The sequence below is a fragment of the Phaeodactylum tricornutum genome, chromosome 6 (assembly GCF_000150955.2).
Source record: "Phaeodactylum tricornutum CCAP 1055/1 chromosome 6, whole genome shotgun sequence".
Taxonomy (NCBI): Eukaryota; Bacillariophyta; class Bacillariophyceae; order Surirellales; family Neidiaceae; genus Phaeodactylum; species Phaeodactylum tricornutum.
The window spans coordinates 441,924-464,314 of NC_011674.1; the positions used below are offsets into that span (position 1 = coordinate 441,924).

The following is a 22,391-nucleotide window of genomic DNA, read 5'->3' on the forward strand; positions in this document are numbered from 1 at the left end:
TATTAGGGTTCGTTGTGCCGTTTCAAACTCGGACCGAATAGCTAGCTAGTAGTGGAAAGCACTCAAAAAACACGCAAAATGCCTCCACCGTGTAGTTGTCTATTCGCACAGTCAAATTACTCGAACTCCTGGAAAATGTGGATATCGTAAAAACCGCACCTTCTTACTCCCGACTTTGTAGCCGTCTCCCCTAACATACTTGCTAGCTCAAGGAATGGCTTGGACCTTTTTTGCAGCTGTCATAATTTTTCTTAAAAGAAATGTTGAGTCGGAGCTATGCCCAGGGTCTTGTCTTCATCGTGCTCGTGGCACTAATCTGGGCTGCGTCGTCGGTGTTAGTGCAGTATCTTTACACTGAGCAGTCATTCGAATCCCCCTTTTTGTTGACATACATTGGTGTTTCCCTATTTACTTTGTGGCTACCGACGCGGTTGCTGACCGAGTGGGTCGAACACCGTTTTCGAAAAGTTGCGAATGACGTGTCGCCTGAGGTTGATCGCATCACACCGTATCAGAATATTCCCAACCCACGCTCTGATTTGTACGAAGATGATCTTTCATCAGATGAAATTTTAGAAGAGGAAGATGCTGATGTTGTATACACCGATCACCGATTTTCACCTTGGACGCACGGAGACCATTTGAAAGCAGCAGCAAAGATCGCACCTGTGTGGTTTGTTGCCAACTGGTCCTACAATGCTTCGTTGGCATATACGTCCATCACCTCCTCAACGGTGCTGGCAGCTACGGGTAGCATTTTTACCTTTATATTTGCCCTGCTGTTAAAGGATGAACAATTTGCTTGGATGAAACTGGCTGGAGTTTTGCTGGGGGTATCAGGAAGCTGTTTGACAGCCCTCCACGATTCATCATCTAAAAGTAGCAGCGATAGTGATGCGGTTAGGAACTTGGAGCTTTTCGGCGATTTTCTTGGGCTCATCTCCGCTGTTGGCTACGGAGCGTATGCCGTACAGACTCGAGTATTATGTCCGCGAGATGAGGCTTTGTACAGTATGCAGCTACTTTTGGGCTACATCGGACTGATCGATTTGATTGTTCTGTCCCCTATCGCCATTTATCAAAGCATTACAAGCGTGCAAATACCATTGTTTGTGTTTCTATTTGTTGTTTTGAAGGTACGCTGCCTTTGTAGGAAACTAAGCAGATTTGTTCAATTTCTTTAACCAATTCGTTACATTGCTTCAACGGCACCAGGGGCTCTTGGACAACGTTATATCGGACTACATGTGGTTAAGAGCAGTGATACTGACTAACGCTACAGTCGCCACGGTTGGCTTGGGTTTGACGATTCCCCTGGCTTTTGCGAGCGACATCATTCTAGGAAAGTCGGATGTTTTGTCCACCGGTTCGGTTCTTGGCGCTTTGATTGTTTTGCTAGGATTCGTTTTCGTCAACATTGGGGCAACATCGATTCCAGGTTCGGATTCGATTCAGACAAGACGGGTTGAATCGGCTGACGAGGAGAGTCCGGCGGTGGAAAATGGCGATGTACAGCTGAGATCTTTGGATTAGAAAATGGTATTTGGGGCACCTAGCTGGACATCAATAATACGCAATTCTGGTCGAGAGCAACTACGAGAATGATAAGTACAACTTGTAAGAAGGGCAGGTAAACCGGCGGTATCTCTTAAGTTTGATTTACCGCTAATCTCTCACGATTCAGAGGCCGCCGGGTTACGTCCGAACCTTGCGGATCGACTCGACGGTTTGAGGATTTGAAAACTGCACATGAGCTCTTCGTCGACCGATATCATCCCTCCCGCATTATCAAACTCTCCGCAATAATTCGGAGCACTAAACAGCGTCACCAGTCGGCGGCCCGCAAAGAATTCGTAGCCGTCCTCTACAACCTGATGAGCGCGCACCAGCAAATCCAAATCGTGCACTTCGAGAAACTTGGTCACAACGTCCGCGCCAAAAACGAACGACACGCCCCTGTCGTTCTCGCCCCATCCTGAAATATTGGCATCGGGGTCGCTCCATAGCAAATCGCATAGCAAACCAACGTCAGGGACATCGCAGGGCCTTTGAAGGTCGGTAATCTGATGCAGTGATTGCAACTCTGGGGAAAGCCCTCCGTGCATGCACAATATTTTCTCGTCAACCAACGCTGACGCCGGCAAGCAATTGAATACGTCGGAAAAGACTTTCCACAGCTTAATACTGTAACGGCGTTTGCATTCGTCGTAGAAGCCATAGATCCGATTGATACCGGCACTTTCGTGATTACCCCGCAAAATGAAAAAGTTTTCCGGATAGCGAATTTTGTAGCACATCAAAAGACAGATAGTTTCGATTGATTGTTTTCCTCGATCTACGTAGTCGCCCAGAAACAAGTAGTTAGCTTCTGGTGGAAATCCGCCGTACTCGAAGAGGCGCAGCAAATCAGTGAACTGTCCGTGAATATCCCCGCAAATCTTAATCGGGGCCTCCAACTCGAGGAACATGGGTTGGTCCATCAGTACTGGTCTTACTCGGCTGCACACCAGTTTAATTTCGTTTTCGGCGAGACTGGCCAGTGTTCCCGGTGGACTCCCTCGCAAACCCAGCAAGCGCTCCGTTATAGAAACAATGCTTTCCATGTTAGGGTCGATGGACTGTTGGGTGGACTGGGGCGGCCGGTTTTGACTTGTGTCGTTGCTAGGAACATCGTTCAGAGAGAGATTGCTGGTAGGATCCAGTTCTGCCTCTGTCAAAGCAACCGCAGCTGCTGCTTGTTCATCAAATTCAGTCGCCTCAGTGGCTTCCAAGGATTGCGTTTCGTTGTCCACATGGTCGCTTGAAGTCGCATCCATAACTACGGACGACGATGATGGAGGTTCGCAAATCTAGCCAACTCGAAAAAGGAAGAAGTCGGATGACCTCCGCAAGAGTTTCCTTTTTTTACGAGGGAATGGTCTTATTGGCCCAGGCTACAGGGAGCGATCAAATTCTACGAACAGCAAGCTTTGTCTCTACCAGGCTGAGTGGACGTCGACGTCTTTACAGTTGACTGTGAGTACTCGAATCGCTGGTGTGTTGACAGTTATGATCCGTGAGTTTCTCTAAAAATCCCTGTGAATTGTCGAAGAAAATTGAAATTTTGTAGATCCAGCTTGTGTCGTCAGCCCTGCTGCCAGACATCACTTTCTAGCCTAGGGGCCAGCCAGCGCGATCGCCGGTGACAGCGCTCGCTCTAGATAGATCAAGTTACTGTTGATTTCTGACGTTGATGAGGATGGCGCGTTTGTCACGAGACATTTAAATGTCACAGATCGACTTGAACTTCCTCCATTCCAATCAGGAGCGGCTGACTGTGACTACGCAATCGCCTTTCCGTCGGCTATCCGGTCTCATCAAACGATGGTGGATACTGTATGAGATAAGGGAGGAAGCAACAAGTGGTTGTCAACTACCTACAGCAACTAGCTACATTTCGACCCTCTATATTTCAAAGCAGTCCAAGGGCTAGAACAGAAATTCGTCCTGTTATTTATGCGTCGAGCGCTTGCTTCTTCTCTCCAGTGACGACAGCGTCGGCTATATACCCTTCACTCACTTCACACGGAGACTATGATTACTCGGTATCGATCCCTCAATAAGCCGTTCCATTCTTTCCCTTCTGTAACTTTGCGCACGCTCTTGGTTTCGCTAGCGATAATTTTCTTCGTTACTCTTCGGTCAACGACAGCTTTTGCACCCGCACCCTCTTTGCTTGTTGCCGGACAAACAACGCCGTTATCCACGTCGCCAATACGGTCTTGGAGAAGCCTCTACGCTCGTGTCAATGGAGACTCGTCGCTTCAAGAGCCACTCCCGTTCGTAATCGAAAGTATACCACTTGATCAAAACGAACGCGTCTACACAGAAATTTCTGAAGTCTGTATTCAGGCCTTTTTCAACGATGGTGAGCAGCACCGGAAGATTCCTCCCTGGAAGGCATGGCAACTGGGATACCTACGTCAGTTGCAACAGTCTGATCTTAAAGTGCGGCGGAGAAAATACCCAGATACCAATTTCATGCTCGTTGCCCGGCGTGTGTACCCCATCTCGGAGATGCCTGGCGCCGTACGACACACGCCACTCATCCTCGATGTATCGCAAGTTCTGAATTTGCAACCGCAACCGGAGGAAGACTACGTGCGTGGAGAAATACTAGGATTTGTTGAAGTCACCAAAAAACCTTACGGACTGGGGAGCGAAAAGGTTGGCTTTGACGACGAATCGCGGATCAAATTGCGTAAAATGAGCTTTTACGAGTCGCGCCCCGTCCTGACGAACCTCAGTGTCCGGTACGAAGCCCGCCAATCTGGCGTCGGCTCGAAACTCGTGCAAGCTTGTGAAGACCGAGTTTTAAAAGACTGGGGCATGAAGGAAATGATACTGGAAGTGGAGGACGACAACGACAATGCTCGCAATTTTTATCTAAAACGTGGCTACAAGGTATTGTTTGAAGACCCGGCATCGAGGCGATACGATACGACCGGTGTGTGGCTCAAGCAGGTACGATGCAAACGTCAAATTATGCGCAAAGCTTTGGGTGCCGTGGAACTGGTCGCACTGAATGCCTTCGAAGTAAAGAACAGTGTAAACAAACTGTTCGGTATCAAAATCCTTCAGCGGCTACGAGACAATGTTCTCGGAACAATCAAGGAACGTGTACGCTAGTGTGACTACAACATCGCTAATAAAACAATCTGAACCTTTTCATCTTTGGAATGGCGTTCCTATTGCTATAGTTACTTCAAATCGGTGCTTTCTTTACGTTTCTCTTCAAGTTTTCGAGCAATTGCGACGACATCTTCGCAATCTGAAGACCAGCCAGAATCATCTTCTACGCCGCCAACTTGCTCAAACTTTGAATGAACTGGTTGCGTAATTTTGCAAGCGCTATTTTCCACATCAACCGTTGCTACCATGTCTGAGGACTGTGATATCGAGCCTACACTTAATGGTGCAAGTATGTCGTCCAAATTCAGCGCGCCCAATGCGCATTCGAATGATTCGTCACAAAGTAATGCCGTAGCGGAAATCCTTTTTTCTTCCTCTATTTTTGTTTTGCTTTGATGCAGAAGAGACTTTTCATCGAATTTGCAAAGCGCCTCCTCGAGCAGGGTATCACGAACAGCTTCTGTCACTTCATCGGGTAGACTTATTGGTGATCCGCGGAAATTCATAAGACGGCATTCGGGATCGTGACAGCCTTGAACAGCCTGATAGGATGCAAAATCCACAGACCAGAAAATATTGTTACTTTTGTGTTCACGACGTACACATTCGCACCATCGGTTTCGGCTCATTTGATACGTAATGCGTAATGCACAATCTTGTTCTGGATCCATCTCAACAGACCACGCTCGTATCGCCCCTTTAACGCCGCCACGTGTCGCTAACTCTCTCTGTACGTAGTCGTCAAGGACCGGATACGGAGATGGACCCACACAAATTGGTTTAGCTTCCATGGCCAGAAGCCGGCGTGTCTGCCCTGGAACGCGGGAAATAAGCTCCTCTTTGAAATCATCAATGAAAGGTAAAACAAGGTGCTGTAGCTTGGACTGGTTCGCTGGGACAACCAACGTTTGTGCGAGCACTTCCGCATGCATCGACCAGTCTGTGGCGGCCACAAATTCCTTGAGGGCCGTTTCAAACTTGCTGTCACTATCTTCGATGTTTATGCTATTGTTCTCCTCCTTACGGAGATGAGCCCGCATCGCAGGTAAATAAAAATTGTGATTTCCGAAGTCTTTTGGAAACCGGAATTCATTTGATTCAGAGATACGGAGTGCTGCTGAAGCTGGTTTTCCAAACTTTGAGGATCCGAGCAATCGAAACAGACGATTTCGTGTGTACACACCTAAATCAATGAAGCATGTTTTTTTCTCTGGGGCAGAATCAGAAGCGGTCCGTACATTTCCTGCCACGAAAAGTAGCTTCTGCAACATCGGTCGTGTCAGCCCGAGTTGCCCAGTCGCTTGTAATTCCGCTAGGCGTCCGACGAGGTTTTTCACAAATTGCCCCACTGCATATGTATTGGCAAAAAGCCACTCGTTCGGTAAATGAACAATCCAATGCCGAGAAAACTTGGTTTCCGTACTCGAGTCCAAATCAACAATATTAGTGCGCCTCATTTCAGTGATTTTATACGCAGTCTCAAGATCTGCGACGAGCTCTGAATAGAACTCATCAAGTAGTGTTTCAGCATCGGCTTCAGAAATACCAGGGTTGCAAATCCTCGAAAACTCAAGGTCAAAATATAGCCTACAGGGCGTGTTTTCACGGATGAGCTCGTAATAGTGACGCTGATTTGGATCAGCTTTTCGCCAGTACAAGTCCATGAAACGACCGAGCTGGCCTACAACGTACTTCCGTTTGCCAGTATTTGATTTTTCCGTGCTAAAGATTCGTGGTTCCATGGACCACAGCGGAGAGCCAAACTGATACGCAGCTGGAAGAGGTGGTTGCAGTTCTTGCTCCGCAAGAAAGGACATCTGATATTGAGTCTTGAGGCGACTTTTTTCCGGACTCAAGCGTGGATTTCGCATTGCGAGCTTGCGCTCTCTTTCACCAGAGGGCGCTGACGCCGAAGAAGTCAGCGTGGATGAACAGTCCCCTGCTGATGGTTGCGATGGATCCGGTGGAAGAAATGCCTCACGATGGTTGTTGTCTTCATCGTCTTTTTTTTGACGATGTCCGTTGCTATGGCCGCCTTTGGTGTGAATATAGCCCCGTACTAGTTGTTCCAAGTCTGACAATGCTTTTGCTTGGAGTGGCCAAGTGCGCAACGAAGTCACTTCCTTAAAAGCCGATCGTTGAATAGATAAGTTTTGACCCAATCGTTTCTTCTGTTCGTTCAATACTTTTGTCTGGGTTTCGGCATGCATTTTCAGTTTTTGTGCTTCTCCAGGTCGAGGACGTCGACGGTTTTCCTGCGTGCCGCAGTGGAAAGCTTTCGGTGGTATGCCTTTGGAAAGCGGTTTCTTGGTCGTTTTGATAGGTTTTTTTCGCCATTCTAATGAATCCTGGGAAGACAATTGCATAAAAGGATCATTTCTGCTGTTTAGCGAAGTCTCTGGTATCGATTTCGGTCTACTGGTGGCCATGGTCCTACCAACATAGTTGACCGTGCCGTAGGTCCGAGAAATAAAGACAGAAAACAACGGCGAGGGTCGTTCAACGGTTAAAAAGTCGTAGATATGTCTTAAGGCTATAAGAACAGTAGTGTTTTTGTCTCGACTGCTGGATGCATATAAGGTTCCGACAAATTTGATCCGATTCAATTTTATATCATCCCAGTATTGCTCTCCAAAGCCCAATTTTTGGAAACGGACCAGAAACCATGACAGAATACATTCACAAGCAAACTGTTCATTCGTCCCAAGACTTTGTGCTTTTTCCGTTTTCACTCAGCCTTGCCCGCGGCATTACATTAAGGTACCGCTGACTGTGGGGTGCTCGCTTCTCCGGTGTGGACGCTGCTTTCCGGACGTAGACTTCATTGACGCTTACACCGATAGTCCTTGTCGAGTGCTCACAGTTGAATTTCTACCATGGCTACCCGGACTAATGCCATTGAATCCTCCATCAATCGCCTCCAAGAGCTCGGAGTGAATTTTTTAGCAATCGACTTTGACATGACGATCCTTGACACGCACACGGGGGGACGATGGGTCGGATCATTAGAGGAACTCTTAGGACACGTACGACACGAATTCAAGCAATTGATTACGGCATCCCTCCAAAAAAATATAAGAGTTGCAGTGGTCACATTCACTGCTCAAATATCGTTTGTCAAAGGAGTATTGGAAGCAATTGTAGGTCCTGAAGAAGCTGCAAGGATACCAATTCGTGGGAATGATCGTACGTGGAGCTACCAAGGTAACGGTTCACGGGACGGAAAGCAAGCTTATATCGCATCTGCCGTCGAAGAATTAGAACAATCGGGAGATGCTAAGATTACTAAAAGCACTACGGTGTTAATTGATGACGACCGAAGAAATATACATCATGCACTTTCCGATGGCACCCGTGCAATTTGGTTCAACCCTGACAAGCCACACCACCTTCTGCGGGACTTGGCGCGTCTGGTATAGTTCGTTGGGCGGACTTGCGCTTTGGGGAGCTCCCTATTGCCTTTACGCAACTACGTTGTAGCAGACTTGAACTTATGCGCACGGATATATCCTTAGCATTCGCGCTTCCTCTCGGAAGTTTTGTCATAATCGTCGTACAGTTTTTATAAGTTATCGCATAACTAATGCAAGAGTTCGTCGTCACCGATACTTACTCTACATGTCCGTCTTTGAAGGCCCCTGACTAGGACTTTGGTTTGGATACTTACACATGGGGTTTGTTAATAAACCAAAAGTGTTCCGTCAACACTCAAATCAAAAGAACGAATGCGGTAGAGGCGAGACCTCTGCAATCCAAAATCCTTTAAAATTTACAGCATGAAATGTGACTTTTCCAAAGTATTTACATTGGTTTTTCCCGACCAATTGGCGACCCATTTGAAAGCACAACCTGCGAATCATTCGCTGACTAATTGTGAAAAAATCTAGTCAAACTTCAGAGACGTCAGCCATTGCTCAGTTGACTCTCGCATTTTGTGTATATCCTGCATGCCGTTGTAGGGTCGAAACTTGAGAAGACGCCCATTGATTGCGAAGTAGTCGGTAATTGGTTTTTGATGCTCTCCATGGATCTGTAGCCTCTCTTTCACGATCGCGGGAGTGTCATCCAAACGAGAGGTCCAATTTCGATCCGGAATGCACCGATCACAACTGTCGGGCATCTGTGGAGGGAGATTAAACCCTTGGCGATAGACTGCGGCCGTATTGAATTGTCCGTTGCAAAGCTCGCAGTGCCGTCTACCCAGCATTTTAGCTTCGCAAACAAAGTCTGGTACATCGAGCTGAAGGGCGACATGTACCTGTTTCTCTATTGGCCACTCTCTCATCAGCTGGATTTGAAGTAAGGTTCGGGGGAAGCCATCGATCATGAAAGGCTGTTTGTGCATCGATGACTGACAAAGGTATTCAAAAATGTAGCTTGTCACGATTTCACAATCGACAAGCCTCCCCGAATCAAGATCTATTTCGGCGTGTGCTGCATTTCGAAGGATGGTCGAGGCCGTAAGAATAGGCACCTGCCATTTCTTGGCAATTGGCCTACCATAAGATCCTTTGCCACTTCCAGGTGGACCGAGAATCGTGATATTTCTCAACAAACGGAAGCTCGTACGGCTCATCCGTGTCGTGGCAAGATTGTTGTTCGGATGCTTGAACTTTTGTGGGTGCTGACGATTTTCATGGCTCACCGTCAATTCTGTATGTCATCGGATCCGCGCTCTTTTTTGGAATCTTCCACATGAAATTATCACGGGGCTATGAGAACCAAGGTTTTTTTTAGTTTTCTGAACTGCGCGCGATGGCGCCAGAAAGGTACCGAATTACATACACAGGCGCATACGGAAGCAGCGAAAATATCTAAACCGCTCTTTCTCCGACGTAGAAGCACGGAGACGGCACCCGAGCTCGATAAGAAATATCACGCCGGCAGATCCAATTCGGTGCTACTCTACAAAATGAATACTTCCTAAATATGTGGAAGATCTCAGAAAAAGACAAGCCCATCCGTGACTATTCACCGGAACCGCAAGCCACTCATCTCGAACAATCATAAAAAATTTGGAAACCACTTTCTCTCTCAGCGCCAGTACGAACATGAGGGTTGTTTCGATCGCAGTTTTTGCGGCAATGCTTGCTAGCGCTTTCGGCATCGACGCCAATGTTGACAATGCAATGGACAACCGCGTCTTGCAAGCTGCAAGCGATGTACCGAGCGATATGCCGAGCGATATGCCGTCAGACATTCCGAGCCTCGGAGGGCCGACTATGCAACCATCTATGACTACCAGCTCGCTTCCCACAATCATTGGTGATCGGGGTGGTGTAACGAGCTCGAGTAGCCCTCTGCTTTCCGCATGTATCGCTGTTCCTGCTATGGCAATGGCCTGGCAGCTTTATCAGTAGAGAATCGGAAGTTAAATAGAGACCTGGTTCGTGCCCTACAAACGTAACCTGAGTCTACTATTCCGTCAAAGTCTCTGTTGTGTGGAAAACCTCGCCAGAGTATTTAGTTGTTAACCGAAGTATTAAGTCAGTTTGATCAAAAAGTTATTCATTACACTCCGTATTCGTTTCGATACTTAATTACTTTTTCCAGCGTTTCATCGCCGTAGTCCGGACTTCGTTCGAGAAATGTCTGTAGTTGAGGAAGACTGACAATTGACACGACCAAAAGAGATAGATCTCGTGCGACTGCTTGAACAGCGGAAATCTTGTCCTCCATAGAGCGAATTTCGGCTCGATCGAGGGCAATAACTACTCCAACTGGCAAAGCACCCACATCGTTGAGCAAAGTGTGCGACTCACGAATGGCGGTTCCCGCTGTGATTACGTCATCTACAATCAGAACTCGTTTTCCTTCCAACGAAGTCCCGACCAATTTACCACCTTCCCCATGATCCTTTGCCTCTTTTCGGTCATACGCAAAACCGACATCTACTTCAAAATCGTTATACAGAGCGCTTCCAACGACAGCACCTAGAGAAATACCCTTGTATGCAGGACCAAAAATCACATCAAAATTGACTTGGTTGGGCCCAGCAGCTCTGGAAGGAAAAAGAAAACGAATTTTGTTGGGTAAGCCTGCTCACAACAATGATAGTCCCATAGAACTAAATCAAAACACAGTCTCAGAAAATTTCGAATCAGCGAATTGGTGTTGACCGGCATCTTTCCGGAGAAATTAGGTGAAAGAAGACCAAAGGAGTCATCATCGACTATGTTGTTTCAAGAGTCAGGCCACTGGAAAAAAATTTGCTCATTGCCACTCACGTGGGGGCAGATCGGTAACACGGACCAAGTGGATACTCATCCTTCTCTTGAATTTTTGCCGTTCAGCAGAGAAAAACACACAAAGCACACTTACAATAATTCCGAGGACATGATAGTCGAAGCATAGGCTTTCCCAAGCTTGCTTAACGCAGCGCCAGAAGCAAAAAGACCGGCGTTGAAAAAATATGGAGAGATGCGGCCGCTTTTCAGCACAAAAGAGCCGAATTTGAGAACACCTAGAGACAGACTAAATTCAAGAAACTCGCGTTGATAGAGTTTAATATCTTCGTCTGAACTCTTTTTTATCATGTGTGCGGCCACGACTTGGTCCCGAGCTTTCTGAATCCTCTCCTGCAATTCTTTTGCAGCCTGCGCTGGGTCCGTAGCTTTGCTGATACCCCTAGACACGGGAATTAGCATGCAAGTCCCCTTTGTATTCAATCCAGCCTGCGCTGCTTCTAGAAGATCTCCACCTTGAGCACCAACGCCGGGTGCTAGAATCCAGGTGTCGTCGCCTGCAGCCTTTCTCGCTTTGGACAAGGCCACTGGATCTGTGGCCCCGACAACGAGTCCCAATGAACTCTCGGTCTGCTGAGCCCATTCCGAGCCAACAAGCTTGGCAATTCTTTCGTATAAACATTCATTTGAACGTAATCCCAGAGCTAAAAAATCGTTGGATCCAGGATTTGACGTTTTGCACAGCAAAAATGCTCCTTTGTGAACGTACTTTTCTGTCGGAGGGAGTCAATTCAACGTATCAGATGGCATCCATTCAATCGCTGGAGATGCCAATCCTTTAGCTACAACTTACCTGTAACAAAGGGACTGACTGAGTCCCATCCCATCAGTGGTGAAAGCGTGACACAGTCTGCACCCAAACCATAGCACGCTTCGGCGTAGGCCGCAGCGGTCGAGCCAATGTCGCCGCGCTTGACATCCAACAAAATCGGCACATCATCCGGTATTATGTTTTGACAAACTCGTCGCAGAACCGCTATCCCTCCATCGCCTAACGCCTCGAAAAAGGCAGCATTGGGTTTGTAGCAGGCCGTGTAAGGCAATGTTGCGTCGACCAACGTTTTGCAAAAGGTAAAGGCCGCGTCACAGCGATTTTCTTCCGGCACGCCTTCCCATCCGTCTGCAAACAGCTCTTTCTCGTGCGGGTCTAGACCAACGCACAAGAGAGAGTTGACTGCGGCGACTCGAGCTTCAAGCTTTGATCGAAAAGAGGGGGTGGCCATGGTGATAGCTCCCAATAATTGTTTGATCCGGGAATCTTGTGAATTTGTCGTAGAGGGACCAGATCAGAGAAAAGCTGTCTGTGAGTAGACACTTCGTCACTGATTTTTGTGGCGGAAAGTCAAAGTTCGTATGGATTGGTTGACGAGCAGACAGTTACTAAGGATGCATGATTGGTATTTGGAAACAGTGGACGACGGCCAGGACGCTTAAGTAAACTGCTCACGCTCACCTTGACAGTGACAGAGAAACATTGACGGCCAGGGGGGTATCTTTTCTTTTGCAGGAGCACTTTGTTGTAGTTTGACCGGCTCGAGCTGTTGCATTCGATGGGTATTTTCCAATGATAGCAAAGGTGCCCTCGACTGCTGTGCGCACTCAGCTAGCACCGACCGGTGTGCTGCGGGCGGCCATCAATCTGTCCAATTTTTTGTTGGTGGTTGAGCGAGAACCCAGCCCACGCGGACCGTCCCCGCGTCTCGCACAAGCCGTGGCGGAGGCCTTGGGTGTTCCGCTGCAGCTCGTTTTATTCGAAACCCCGAGTGAGGTAGCCGAGGCTGCCAAGGACAATGTCTGGGATGTGGCCAATATCGGTAACGAACCCCAGCGTGCCGAGCACATTGACTTTACTTCCGCCTACGTTGAGATCGCTGCGACATATCTAGTCCGGAAAGGATCCAAATTAAAGACTGCTACGGACGTCGATTGTCCCGGAAACCGGGTGGCTGTGAAAAAAGGTTCGGCTTACGGTTTGTGGTTGGAAAACAATATGAGCACCGCCGAGCTAGTCGCTTTGCCGGGAAGTGACGATGAAGTATTCGCCGCCTTTGCCGGACAGCACTTTGATGCCCTTGCTGGCCTTCGACCGGGTCTTCTAAAACAACAATTGAAACTTTCGGGATCAAAAATTACGGAGGGTCATTTTACGGCAGTCCAGCAGGCCGTTGGTTTGCGGAAAGGAAGACCCGAAGCTTTAGAATGGCTCCAGAATTTCGTTGAAGATGCCAAACGAGACGGATTAATCGAGAGTTGGATCCAATCGTATGGACTACAAGGAAAGCTATCAGTTGCACCATTAGAAAGCCTTTGCCAAAGGAGCCTGTAGCAGAGCACAACACCCAAACCAGCTTTGCTATATCGAAAAGCAAAGCTGCAAAAACTGTTGTAATGTGGCTATAACGAAGACGCATGCAAGTATGTTCATCTGGCTTCACTGATTCAACTTGGGAAAAGTGCGAGGAAAGCGTTCCTTGCAGCGTCAGGCAAAGAGCGCAGTAGAATTAATCCCTTGGAACATCAAACTGATTTTGCTTGCTCGTTTCTGCTGAGATACAGTCCCATTTGCCAAGAAGTCATTGTTTTATATTGCTAAGACTGATGTAAGCGCCCTGAGACTTCCGAAGAACGTACTGTATCAGAGAGACAATAATTCTACAATACAGCCTTAGACAAAGTGAATAAAATTTGCACATAAGACGTGGGAATGTTTTGAAATTGCTTGTTCTTCCTCAGTCGCTAGTCCGTATTACTGCCTGACCTAGATGTAACACTTTCGTCAATTGCGTTGCGATCTGTTGTGAACCTGTTCACAAATCGTTTCTATGTGCTTACAGCCTTTCAATCTATTTTCGTATCAAGCCATCTAATTGCATCCGTTGCACTCACAAATACATTCAGAGCACCTTTCGGTATACTGCTTGATATCTGTGACATTGAATTATTTTTGCTTATACCTTGTTACGTTCGTGACCTTGTTCACAAGAGTCTACTCCATCGGTTGTTGGCATAGGTCGGTCTTCGTATTTTGGACCAACGAATCGTTGTAGTTTACATTTCTCATTTTGGCCAGTCGAGTGTCGTACCTCTCACGTTCACAAAATGAAACTGGGTAGTATGACAGACGCTTTTAAGGTTGCAATTATTATTTGTCGTTCGACTTTCTCAAAATTTGAAAGCGTGAAAACTTGTTTACCATGGGCCTCCAGTCCTAGTAGCACTGCCTTTGTTTTGTACCGGCAACCTCGCCTATCTGCATCATGAGCTCTTTCACTCCGAAGCTGAGTCTGGCTCTCAAGAAGAAGAAGAAAGTCAACAAGAGAACGAATCCGAAAAAATCTGATCTCAAGGAAGCCTTTGGGGGCATAGAGGCTCGTTCCGATTTGCAAAGCAACCCCATCAGCGAGGAACGAACGGAACTTTTGGTCATTCCCGCAGGTGAAAACAAACTCAAATTTCATCATGAAATAGATGCGAATATAAAGGTAGAAGATTACGCGGCAATGAAGGCTTTGCAGGATGAGGCAGACGGAGGAAGACGCGGAAAATTGGTGAAGTCGAATGTCCTCTCCACTCTAGTAATTCAAGCAAATGAGGACACGTTTCAACAAGAAACGGAACAATTCAAGGCCGACATAGACACACTACCAGAGGAACCAACTCTCGACTCAGAGCAGTACCGAAGGGTCCCCATCGGTGACTTTGGAGCAGCCATGCTGCGAGGAATGGGCTGGAGTGGAGACGACGTCTCGTTGAAAAGTGGAGGTGACGCTGAGTTGGCTATATCACGACCGCATCGTCTGGGTCTGGGTGCGACCCCCAAATTGGACGCGCCAACATCAAAGCGAACCCGGCGGCCGGATCAAGTAAAACGACAAGAAGCTTTGGAAAAACAACAGGAGGAATATGCGCAACAGCGGGAAAAACAACTTGCAATGGACAAGCAACGGACGATTCAGAATGGAAGTATCGTGAAGGTTAGAAGAGGAAAACGAGCACGAGTTTTACAATTGGTTGGAGTTCCTGGATTAAATATGGTGAAAATTCAATACGAAGGCCATTCAGAGCCATCTGTTGTAAAACGTGGAGAGATTGATCAGCTGCTATCCAGAGATGACTTGGACAAGATACCGTATAAAGATACCCGACTAAGAGACGTCACGGTTCGAACGAAAGAAACTGATGTTAACGATGCACTAGATAGAAAAGGTCCAGATAGAATTCGCCCGCATGTGGAGGATGGAGACCGGAATCGAAAACAAGATAGGGATAAAAAAGGTGCCGAGGAGCCCCCATCGAAAAAGCCTCGCGAAGAAAGACGCCCAAAATGGGCAATATCCAATATCCGAGTGCGAATTGTTTCCGAACGACTTGGAAAGCGGTATTTCAAAGAAAAGGGCATTGTTGCAGACGTGACGCCGAAAGGACTTACAGTAGAGCTCGCCAACGGAACGGTCCTGGATCAGGTTCCGGAAAGGTACCTCGAGACAGCCTTACCAAAAGTTGGTGGGAAGGCAATTGTGTTGACTGGATCTCATCGATTTGCAAAAGGTCAACTCCTTGAAAGAGACTCACGAAAAGCGATGGCAGTTATTCAGTTTTATGAGGATATGCATGTCCAGAGCGTCCCATTAGACGATGTCGCTGAATGGTGCGGGCATCTAGACAACGATCTCGGCTAAGAAACTACTAATGTAAAAAGCTTCTACTTAACTTGATTTTGCCTTCAAACTAAGAAGGCAGTTGACCCTCTGTATATTACCTATGGCTTACGAGGATGAGGACATGCCCGAGATCCAATCTTCTCGAAGAACCGGCATGTAGAAAATGGGACCTCGGCACCAATCCAGTCCTTCCAAATCGGCACACACATTTTTGACACTTTGCAGAGAGACCTTTTCCGTGACGAGAACAAAGGCAGCATCGTCGCGGCGTGTGATTGGGTTCTGCAAAATCGAATGAATCGAGACGTTATGCTTTTCGCAGATTTCTCCGCACATGCGGGTGATGCCCAACGAGTCGCGGTACTTCAAGCGAATATAAAAGACAGAATCATAATTATTGACGAAAATTTTGTCATCTTCTCGAGGGTTGAAAGGTAAGGGTGTCTTGTCACCCTTGGCAAGCGCAATAATATCGTTGACACATGAGTTTGCCGTCGGGTATCGTCCGGCACCCTGCCCTATGTAAATGCTCGAAACTAAGTTCTTGGAGCTTACTTCAATGGCGTTGGTAGCCCCGTTCACGGACGCCAAGGCATCATCGCCGGTGACGTAGCACGGTGACACGAAAGCGGCAATTTTTGTATCGGAAACTTTTTTGGCGACACCGATCAACTTGATGGTTCCACCCATCATTTTAGCGTACTCAAAATCGAGTTTGGAGAGTTCCGTGATTCCACGGCACGCAATTTCTTCTTCGTCGACTTCGACACCGAATCCGAGACGCATCAATATGCGCAATTTGCTGCGGGCGTCGAAACCGCCCACATCCAGGGTTGGATCAGCTTCGGCGTACCCGAGGTCACTCGCTTGCGACAAGGCCTCATCATACGTGTACCCTCCCTTATCCATGGCCGTCAACATAAAGTTGGTGCATCCGTTAATGATACCACTCATCATGGTAATGGAATCTCCGACAAAATCGCTCTGCATGGAGCGAATCACAGGGATACCACCACAGACGGCTGCCTCGTACCGAAATTCCACATCCACTTCCCGGTCCTTGTTGATTTTCGTCAACAAAGCCTCGATTTCGGGCAAGTATTTGGCAATCAAGGCTTTGTTGGCCGTTACGACGTCCTTACCGGCCTTGAGAGCACCAAACACGACGTCCTTGGCGTCGGTTGTACCACCCATCACTTCAATCACCATATCAATGGAATCGTCCTGGAGGATGTCATCGTACTTGTCCGTAACGATACAATTTTCTGGGACTTGAAAGTCTCGGGGCTTTTGGAGATCACGGACGCAGATTTTGGCAATTTCGAGCGGCGTCTTGTCCGTCAATTGCAGCAAGTAGGGCTTTTTTGTTTCCAGGATTTCGACAATCCCACCACCGACAACGCCACCACCGAAAATACCAATTTTGCGGGGAGCATTGCTGTACAAGGACGTCGATCTGGAAAGTACCGATTTGGAGCTCTATTTAACGGAGTGATCGGATATTGTGAGAGATCTTGCGCGGAGCGTTGTAGCTGACGGCACGGCAGAGCTTGCCGGTATCGGATAACACGTTTCTTGGGTCCGTTTCGGACCAGTTGCTACGTACCTGAAGAGTCGTCGGCTTGGGAGCAAAGGATGCCACTAGCGGCAGTGCTATACAGAGGATGGAGAAGCGCATAGCAATCGTGAGTGTCTCTGGTCTGGATGGATGGCACGTTTACAGTAGATTGGGACGAACGCTCCCGTTGGCTTGTTGACAGTGAATTTGGGTAACGTTGTCATGGTCCCCGAACCCCAAAGATCGGCATACGGGGGTTCGTTGGTCACCCTTCGATCCAAATGAAATGACTTTCTTGTATTGATAGAAGGTCAGACCCTGGCTCGTTCCGAGCGACCTTTTGCAGGGTGCACTTCGGCATTCCGAATCCAGCCGTTGAAAATCATTTTTCGGCACGCCAGCACGGTTCCGGGAAACCATACCGGTTGGAGGTACCTACCTACGCGGTACCTATTCTAGGTATACTATGCTGCCATTCACGGACTCAGCCGCTACCTTAGACGGACGGACGTCGTTCCTCCTGTGCTTCTCTAGACTTCTCTACCTAGCTAGCTTTAGTAGAGGAATGGTACCACGGGTCGCACGATAGCGCACCAATTCCTCCATCCGAAAAGCAAAACGGAACGATCGATGAGTCGTACATTATTCCGGAACTACCGAGTTGCTCCCTTACCGTAACCTTAGTCCCGTAGTATATCGCGAGAGTTGAAGGCGAGCGTAGTTTAGTATTTTGGGGGAAAGTTCGCCGAGTCCTTTTGCTCGGAAATCGTTGCGTGTCCCGTCGACTGCAGCCACGTTTGTTCCGTTGCCGTCCATCCCTTACACACGTCGAGGATGGCACCAGAACCTCGCGCAGCCCCCGCCGTGAACCAACGTCCACAAGAATCTCACGAATCGACAAACGGCTACACCCGCAACGAGAAACTCGCAACGATGCTCACGGAATGCGCATTTCACGTCAAAATGGACCATCGCGATCATCCCTTGCTCCAACACACGCTTTACGAATTGCAAACGTACGTGCACGGACCCAAGCCGGATGAATCGGCGTCGTCAGCGTCGGCAACCCGCACGAATGTGGCACACGCCAGAGGCCATCCGGGTCCGGAGACGGAACCCTCGCACGGCCACGATCACGGGAAGAAAACGTGGTTGGCGGGACACCACGCCGAGCAGGAATGGTGCGAACAACACTTTACCATGGGATGTGCCTGCAAATTGAAAAATAGAACGACGACTCCGGTGGCGACGACCCGCTCTCCGCATCACCCGTCCTCGGCTTCGGTAGCGTCGACGAGCTCGTCGGTAGACCACGTAGCAGCATCCCCATCCTCATCTTTGAAACCAGCCTTCCAACGTCCCGTCAATAACGCCTCAACTCTGATAGCCAACGGCTGGATTGAACAACAGCGTCGGAGTAGAATGCGGGTGGTTTGGAAAGAAGTCCTGGCCAGTCTCGTTGAGGGTCGTAAACCAGGTGAAGAATCCACTCTCTGGATACAACGCGAAGTTGTGAATTCAAAAGGTAAGAAAGAGCTCGAAGCCTTACACCAAATCCCGGTCAAATGGATTCGGAATATTTCCTACGCGGAATACTCTACCGACAACCGTTTCACCATCAGAGTCTACAACGTACCAGACGAGTTCATCTTTCGCACACCGCGGCATGAAGAAGCTGCTCAGAATTGGGTTTCAACGCTCCGCTCGATGCAGGAAATTGTCCAACGCAAAGCAAAGGTGCCGGTTACCACAGGCGTCGACGATTGGGACAAGACAGCGAATGCTTCACCCAGAGTACCCCACCCCGTATCAGAAACGAGAAAATCCATCGAAGCAGAAGTTCGCGTTCACCCCTCCCCCAACCAATCTGCAGGAGATACAACTGCTGCTGCCCAATCGACGCCACACCGCTTGCCCATAAAGGAGCTACGGGCGCTTGCGCATGGTGCAGGAGTCAATACGCATGGTATGGAACGTGGTGAGCTGGAAAGGGTTGTAAAACAGATCACTGCCCGGGCTCCACCGGCGTCGTCTGCGACATCAAGCCGTCGCGGACAAGCTTACGACAAGGTTCCGCATGAGCAAGAACAGCTACAGCGGAGACGCGCAGAAGAACAAGAGACAACAGAACGCCGTCCAGCGGAAGAGGAGACATCTAAACACACCACCGCGGAAGAAGAAGACTCAAAGCGTGATTCCCCAGTAGAGGTAGAAAAGCACAACGTTGCAGAGGAGATGGCCACCAAACGCCGTCTTGCGGACGACGAGGCAGCCAAGCAGAGTGCGACCGAACAAGCGGCAGCAGACAAGCGCAGTGCCGCAGAAGTAGAGCTCGCCAAACGTCGACTTTTGGAAGAGCGCCGCCAGGCAGCCGAAGAGGAGCTTGCCAAACGGCAGTTGGCCGAGAAGGAGACTGAAAAGCGACGTCTTGCGGAAGACGAGGCGCGAAAGCACAAGGAAGGCGAAGAAGAGATTCGTCGGCGGAACGCTGACCGTGTCAAAAGCCAGCAGGACGCAGAACGGCGTAGGCGGGAAGAAGAAGAGCGACGTGTCCTGGAGAAAGAGCGTATGCAACGCGACGAAGAAGAGCTCCGTCGCAAAGCCGCGGAGCGCCAGGCTGCTGACCAGCGTAAGCAGCAGGAAGAGGCCGTCCGCAAGCAGCAAGAAGCCTGGGCGCAGCAACAGCAATCTTGGCAGAGACAGCAAGCGGAGGAGGAGCAGCGCAGACGAGCTGCGGAGCAGCAGGCTGCAGAGGCGCGTCGTCGGCAAGAGGAAGCATATCGCCGCCAACAACAATGGCAACAACAACAACAGCGACCGCCAGGATCGCAGCAGTATCAGCAACAGCATGGAATTCCACAGCACCATCCTCCTCCTCCTCCTTCAAACCAGCAGTACTACCACCGGTCCACGCCGCCACCTACATCTCAGCCCTCTCACCCTCAAACAAGTGGGCACCCTGGGCCTCAACCACAACAGCAAACAAAGTCGCCTGTCAATATGAAGTATGCTAAAATGGCAAACCAGACCGGAGACAGCTCTCAGATGGCCATTACCAATATTAAGCACGGCGTTTTGGTTGAATGGGCGCTACAGCCACCCACACTCCAAGTACTGCGCCCCATCGACATTCTTCTTACCACTATCCATACAGTGTTCCCTCCAAAATTTGGCTGCCCAGGACACGGGTATTTTGCCAAGTGGACTTCGATTAAGCTGGAAGACGTTCGCAAGGGATCGCAGCCGGACGACGACAAGCTGACGAAAGGTATACGGAAGCTGCGGTTTTTCCTGCACCCGGACAAGTTACCCCGTGACCTCACTGCTGAGCAAGCATTCATGTGTAAGATGCTATGGGACATTACGTCCGATGCGTTTGAGGAGCACAAGAAGAAAGAAGAGGACTTAAGTTGGATGAAAAATTAGTTTTCATTAATTTGCCAGCTATGAATTGATAGTTTTATTTCTACCGTTCAGGATGCCATACATGGAATATCTACTCTTGACAGTGAAGCCTTCCTTCTTTGGGAGCATGCACCAAGCTATTATCGAACGGCGTAAAGTTAGCTGACACAAAAGTCTTAAACCGACGTTTGAAACCACAAAGTGCATTGCATAGTATCATCCTTCATGATGTTCATTGAAATGTGCAATTGTAACGCTTTACTAGAGCCAAACACGGGCTACTATAGTCCGGAACTTACCGCATCTGTGGTGCTTGTAGAATACCCCTAATTCAAGCATCCAGCTGGGGTTGATATCATATATATATGGACAAGTCTGTAAGTTTTATGTTTACGTCCTTATAAGCCTACGAAAGTATGCACGATCCTACATGCTCTTCCGCACGATTCTAGACCGTAACCGTCGCAGTTTCCTACTTCAAAATATGTCTTGATTTCGTTTCCCACGTACCAAAAACATCAATTAAAACAGAAATGTCTGTTCTTTAAAGAGACGTTCTGGTGGTCATTATTGTAACCCACTATCCGATGTGCGATGTGTAAAATGGATGGATACCTACTAGCTAGAGTCAAATCTAGTAGTCACAGTCAGTCATCCAAAACAACCACCCTGACAACGTTACGGGGTATCAGTTTCACGGTGCTTTTTGCTTTTGCGCACAGCTCTGACTCCGCTGTCCTTGTCCAACTTGTGCGATGATGCCTCGACCGGACTCATCTGGACAGATGGCTCCGGAACCTCGTGCCGCATCAGACGCCACCATGGTACCAGTGGCATCCCATTTTCAACGTGCTTCCGAAGCGACGGCGGATAGCCTCTGTGACAACAATAAGCTCGCTTCGATGCTCATAGAGTGTGCGATTCACGTGAAAAACGGTGAGAGCGATCATCCCATACTCAAGCAAACATTCTGCAAGTTCCAATCGTTTATTCAAGGAGCCTCATCTATAAATACTCTACAGCAAAAGCGGCAGCCGGCAATAAACGTGTCCGAAAATTTGGGCAAGCTCCGTTGTCAAACCGAGAGCTTTAAGTCAACGATTTCAGAGAGCAAAATCCAGGTACCTGGTGTAGAGTGTAGCGCACTCGCCAAGACCACTATCTGGGATCAACCAGCTTCGTCAAGTAGTCAAAGCTCAGAAAAGGCGAAAGAGGCCGCTCGTCCCCTACGAAACGAAAACCTGAAGCAGCTAGAGCATATTGAAGAGGGGGTTGACGCCAAATGCCGCCTTGCGGACGACGAGGCAGCCAAGCAGAGTGCGACCGAAGCGGCAGCAGACAAGCGCAGTGCCGCAGAAGTAGAGCTCGCCAAACGTCGAGTTTTGGAAGAGCGCCGCCAGGCAGCCGAAGAGGAGCTTGCCAAACGGCAGTTGGCCGAGAAGGAGACTGAAAAGCGACGTCGTCTTGCGGAAGACGAGGCGCGAAAGCACAAGGAAGGCGAAGAAGAGATTCGTCGGCGGAACGCTGACCGTGTCAAAAGCCAGCAGGACGCAGAACGGCGTAGGCGGGAAGAAGAAGAGCGACGTGTCCTGGAGAAAGAGCGTATGCAACGCGACGAAGAAGAGCTCCGTCGCAAAGCCGCGGAGCGCCAGGCTGCTGACCAGCGTAAGCAGCAGGAAGAGGCCGTCCGCAAGCAGCAAGAAGCCTGGGCGCAGCAACAGCAATCTTGGCAGAGACAGCAAGCGGAGGAGGAGCATCGCAGACGAGCTGCGGAGCAGCAGGCTGCAGAGGCGCGTCGTCGGCAAGAGGAAGCATATCGCCGTCAACAACAATGGCAACAGCAGCAACAAC

At 48.8% G+C, this 22,391-nt stretch overlaps 12 protein-coding genes across 12 annotated transcripts; 7 read left to right on the plus strand and 5 right to left on the minus strand.

Annotated features, from left to right (window-relative positions):
- Positions 1–138: 138 nt before the first annotated feature.
- PHATRDRAFT_26807 (predicted protein) lies at positions 139–1,434 on the plus strand (the record flags this gene model as incomplete). The annotated part of the gene is made up of 3 exons (XM_002179177.1): positions 139–491; positions 582–1,124; positions 1,216–1,434. Coding segments are annotated over exons 1-3 (993 nt in total), but the record flags the coding sequence as incomplete, so codon positions are not given.
- A 239-nt stretch (positions 1,435–1,673) lies between these two features.
- Positions 1,674–2,603, minus strand: PHATRDRAFT_11777 (predicted protein; the record flags this gene model as incomplete). Its single annotated transcript, XM_002179395.1, has 1 exon — positions 1,674–2,603. The coding sequence occupies one exon, from the start codon at positions 2,601–2,603 to the stop codon at positions 1,674–1,676; it is 930 nt and encodes a 309-aa protein (XP_002179431.1).
- A 970-nt stretch (positions 2,604–3,573) lies between these two features.
- Positions 3,574–4,716, plus strand: PHATRDRAFT_45190 (predicted protein; the record flags this gene model as incomplete). Its single annotated transcript, XM_002179178.1, has 1 exon — positions 3,574–4,716. The coding sequence occupies one exon, from the start codon at positions 3,574–3,576 to the stop codon at positions 4,666–4,668; it is 1,095 nt and encodes a 364-aa protein (XP_002179214.1). The 3' UTR covers positions 4,669–4,716.
- A 23-nt stretch (positions 4,717–4,739) lies between these two features.
- PHATRDRAFT_45191 (predicted protein) lies at positions 4,740–7,100 on the minus strand (the record flags this gene model as incomplete). The annotated part of the gene is made up of 1 exon (XM_002179396.1): positions 4,740–7,100. The coding sequence occupies one exon, from the start codon at positions 7,098–7,100 to the stop codon at positions 4,740–4,742; it is 2,361 nt and encodes a 786-aa protein (XP_002179432.1).
- A 447-nt stretch (positions 7,101–7,547) lies between these two features.
- Positions 7,548–8,090, plus strand: PHATRDRAFT_34822 (predicted protein; the record flags this gene model as incomplete). Its single annotated transcript, XM_002179179.1, has 1 exon — positions 7,548–8,090. The coding sequence occupies one exon, from the start codon at positions 7,548–7,550 to the stop codon at positions 8,088–8,090; it is 543 nt and encodes a 180-aa protein (XP_002179215.1).
- Positions 8,091–8,398: 308 nt separating this feature from the next.
- PHATRDRAFT_45192 (predicted protein) lies at positions 8,399–9,252 on the minus strand. Its single transcript, XM_002179397.1, has one exon. The coding sequence runs from the start codon at positions 9,245–9,247 to the stop codon at positions 8,555–8,557; it is 693 nt and encodes a 230-aa protein (XP_002179433.1). The 5' UTR covers positions 9,248–9,252; the 3' UTR covers positions 8,399–8,554.
- A 462-nt stretch (positions 9,253–9,714) lies between these two features.
- On the plus strand, positions 9,715–10,169 carry PHATRDRAFT_45193 (predicted protein). Its single transcript, XM_002179180.1, has one exon. It carries the CDS (start codon positions 9,723–9,725, stop codon positions 10,029–10,031), a length of 309 nt encoding a protein of 102 aa, XP_002179216.1. The 5' UTR covers positions 9,715–9,722; the 3' UTR covers positions 10,032–10,169.
- A 13-nt stretch (positions 10,170–10,182) lies between these two features.
- On the minus strand, positions 10,183–12,141 carry PHATRDRAFT_56623 (predicted protein; the record flags this gene model as incomplete). The annotated part of the gene is made up of 3 exons (XM_002179398.1): positions 11,710–12,141; positions 11,008–11,629; positions 10,183–10,672 (listed from the first exon to the last, which is right to left on the minus strand). The coding sequence occupies exons 1-3, from the start codon at positions 12,137–12,139 to the stop codon at positions 10,183–10,185; spliced, it is 1,542 nt and encodes a 513-aa protein (XP_002179434.1). The 5' UTR covers positions 12,140–12,141.
- Positions 12,142–12,463: 322 nt separating this feature from the next.
- Positions 12,464–13,262, plus strand: PHATRDRAFT_45195 (predicted protein). Its single transcript, XM_002179181.1, has one exon. The coding sequence runs from the start codon at positions 12,481–12,483 to the stop codon at positions 13,240–13,242; it is 762 nt and encodes a 253-aa protein (XP_002179217.1). The 5' UTR covers positions 12,464–12,480; the 3' UTR covers positions 13,243–13,262.
- An 881-nt stretch (positions 13,263–14,143) lies between these two features.
- On the plus strand, positions 14,144–15,595 carry PHATRDRAFT_45196 (predicted protein; the record flags this gene model as incomplete). The annotated part of the gene is made up of 1 exon (XM_002179182.1): positions 14,144–15,595. Exon 1 carries the CDS (start codon positions 14,174–14,176, stop codon positions 15,593–15,595), a length of 1,422 nt encoding a protein of 473 aa, XP_002179218.1. The 5' UTR covers positions 14,144–14,173.
- Positions 15,596–15,760: 165 nt separating this feature from the next.
- Positions 15,761–17,290, minus strand: PHATRDRAFT_26813 (predicted protein; the record flags this gene model as incomplete). The annotated part of the gene is made up of 2 exons (XM_002179399.1): positions 17,184–17,290; positions 15,761–17,056 (listed from the first exon to the last, which is right to left on the minus strand). Coding segments are annotated over exons 1-2 (1,368 nt in total), but the record flags the coding sequence as incomplete, so codon positions are not given.
- Positions 17,291–18,701: 1,411 nt separating this feature from the next.
- Positions 18,702–22,361, plus strand: PHATRDRAFT_45199 (predicted protein; the record flags this gene model as incomplete). Its single annotated transcript, XM_002179183.1, has 2 exons — positions 18,702–19,577; positions 22,019–22,361. Coding segments are annotated over exons 1-2 (1,077 nt in total), but the record flags the coding sequence as incomplete, so codon positions are not given.
- Positions 22,362–22,391: the final 30 nt, after the last annotated feature.

Coding starts and splice junctions, on each gene's coding strand:
- PHATRDRAFT_45192 (XM_002179397.1), bottom strand. CDS start 9,247: ATGAGCCGTACGAGCTTCCGTTTGTTGAGAAATATCACGATTCTCGGT.
- PHATRDRAFT_45193 (XM_002179180.1), top strand. CDS start 9,723: ATGAGGGTTGTTTCGATCGCAGTTTTTGCGGCAATGCTTGCTAGCGCT.
- PHATRDRAFT_45195 (XM_002179181.1), top strand. CDS start 12,481: ATGATAGCAAAGGTGCCCTCGACTGCTGTGCGCACTCAGCTAGCACCG.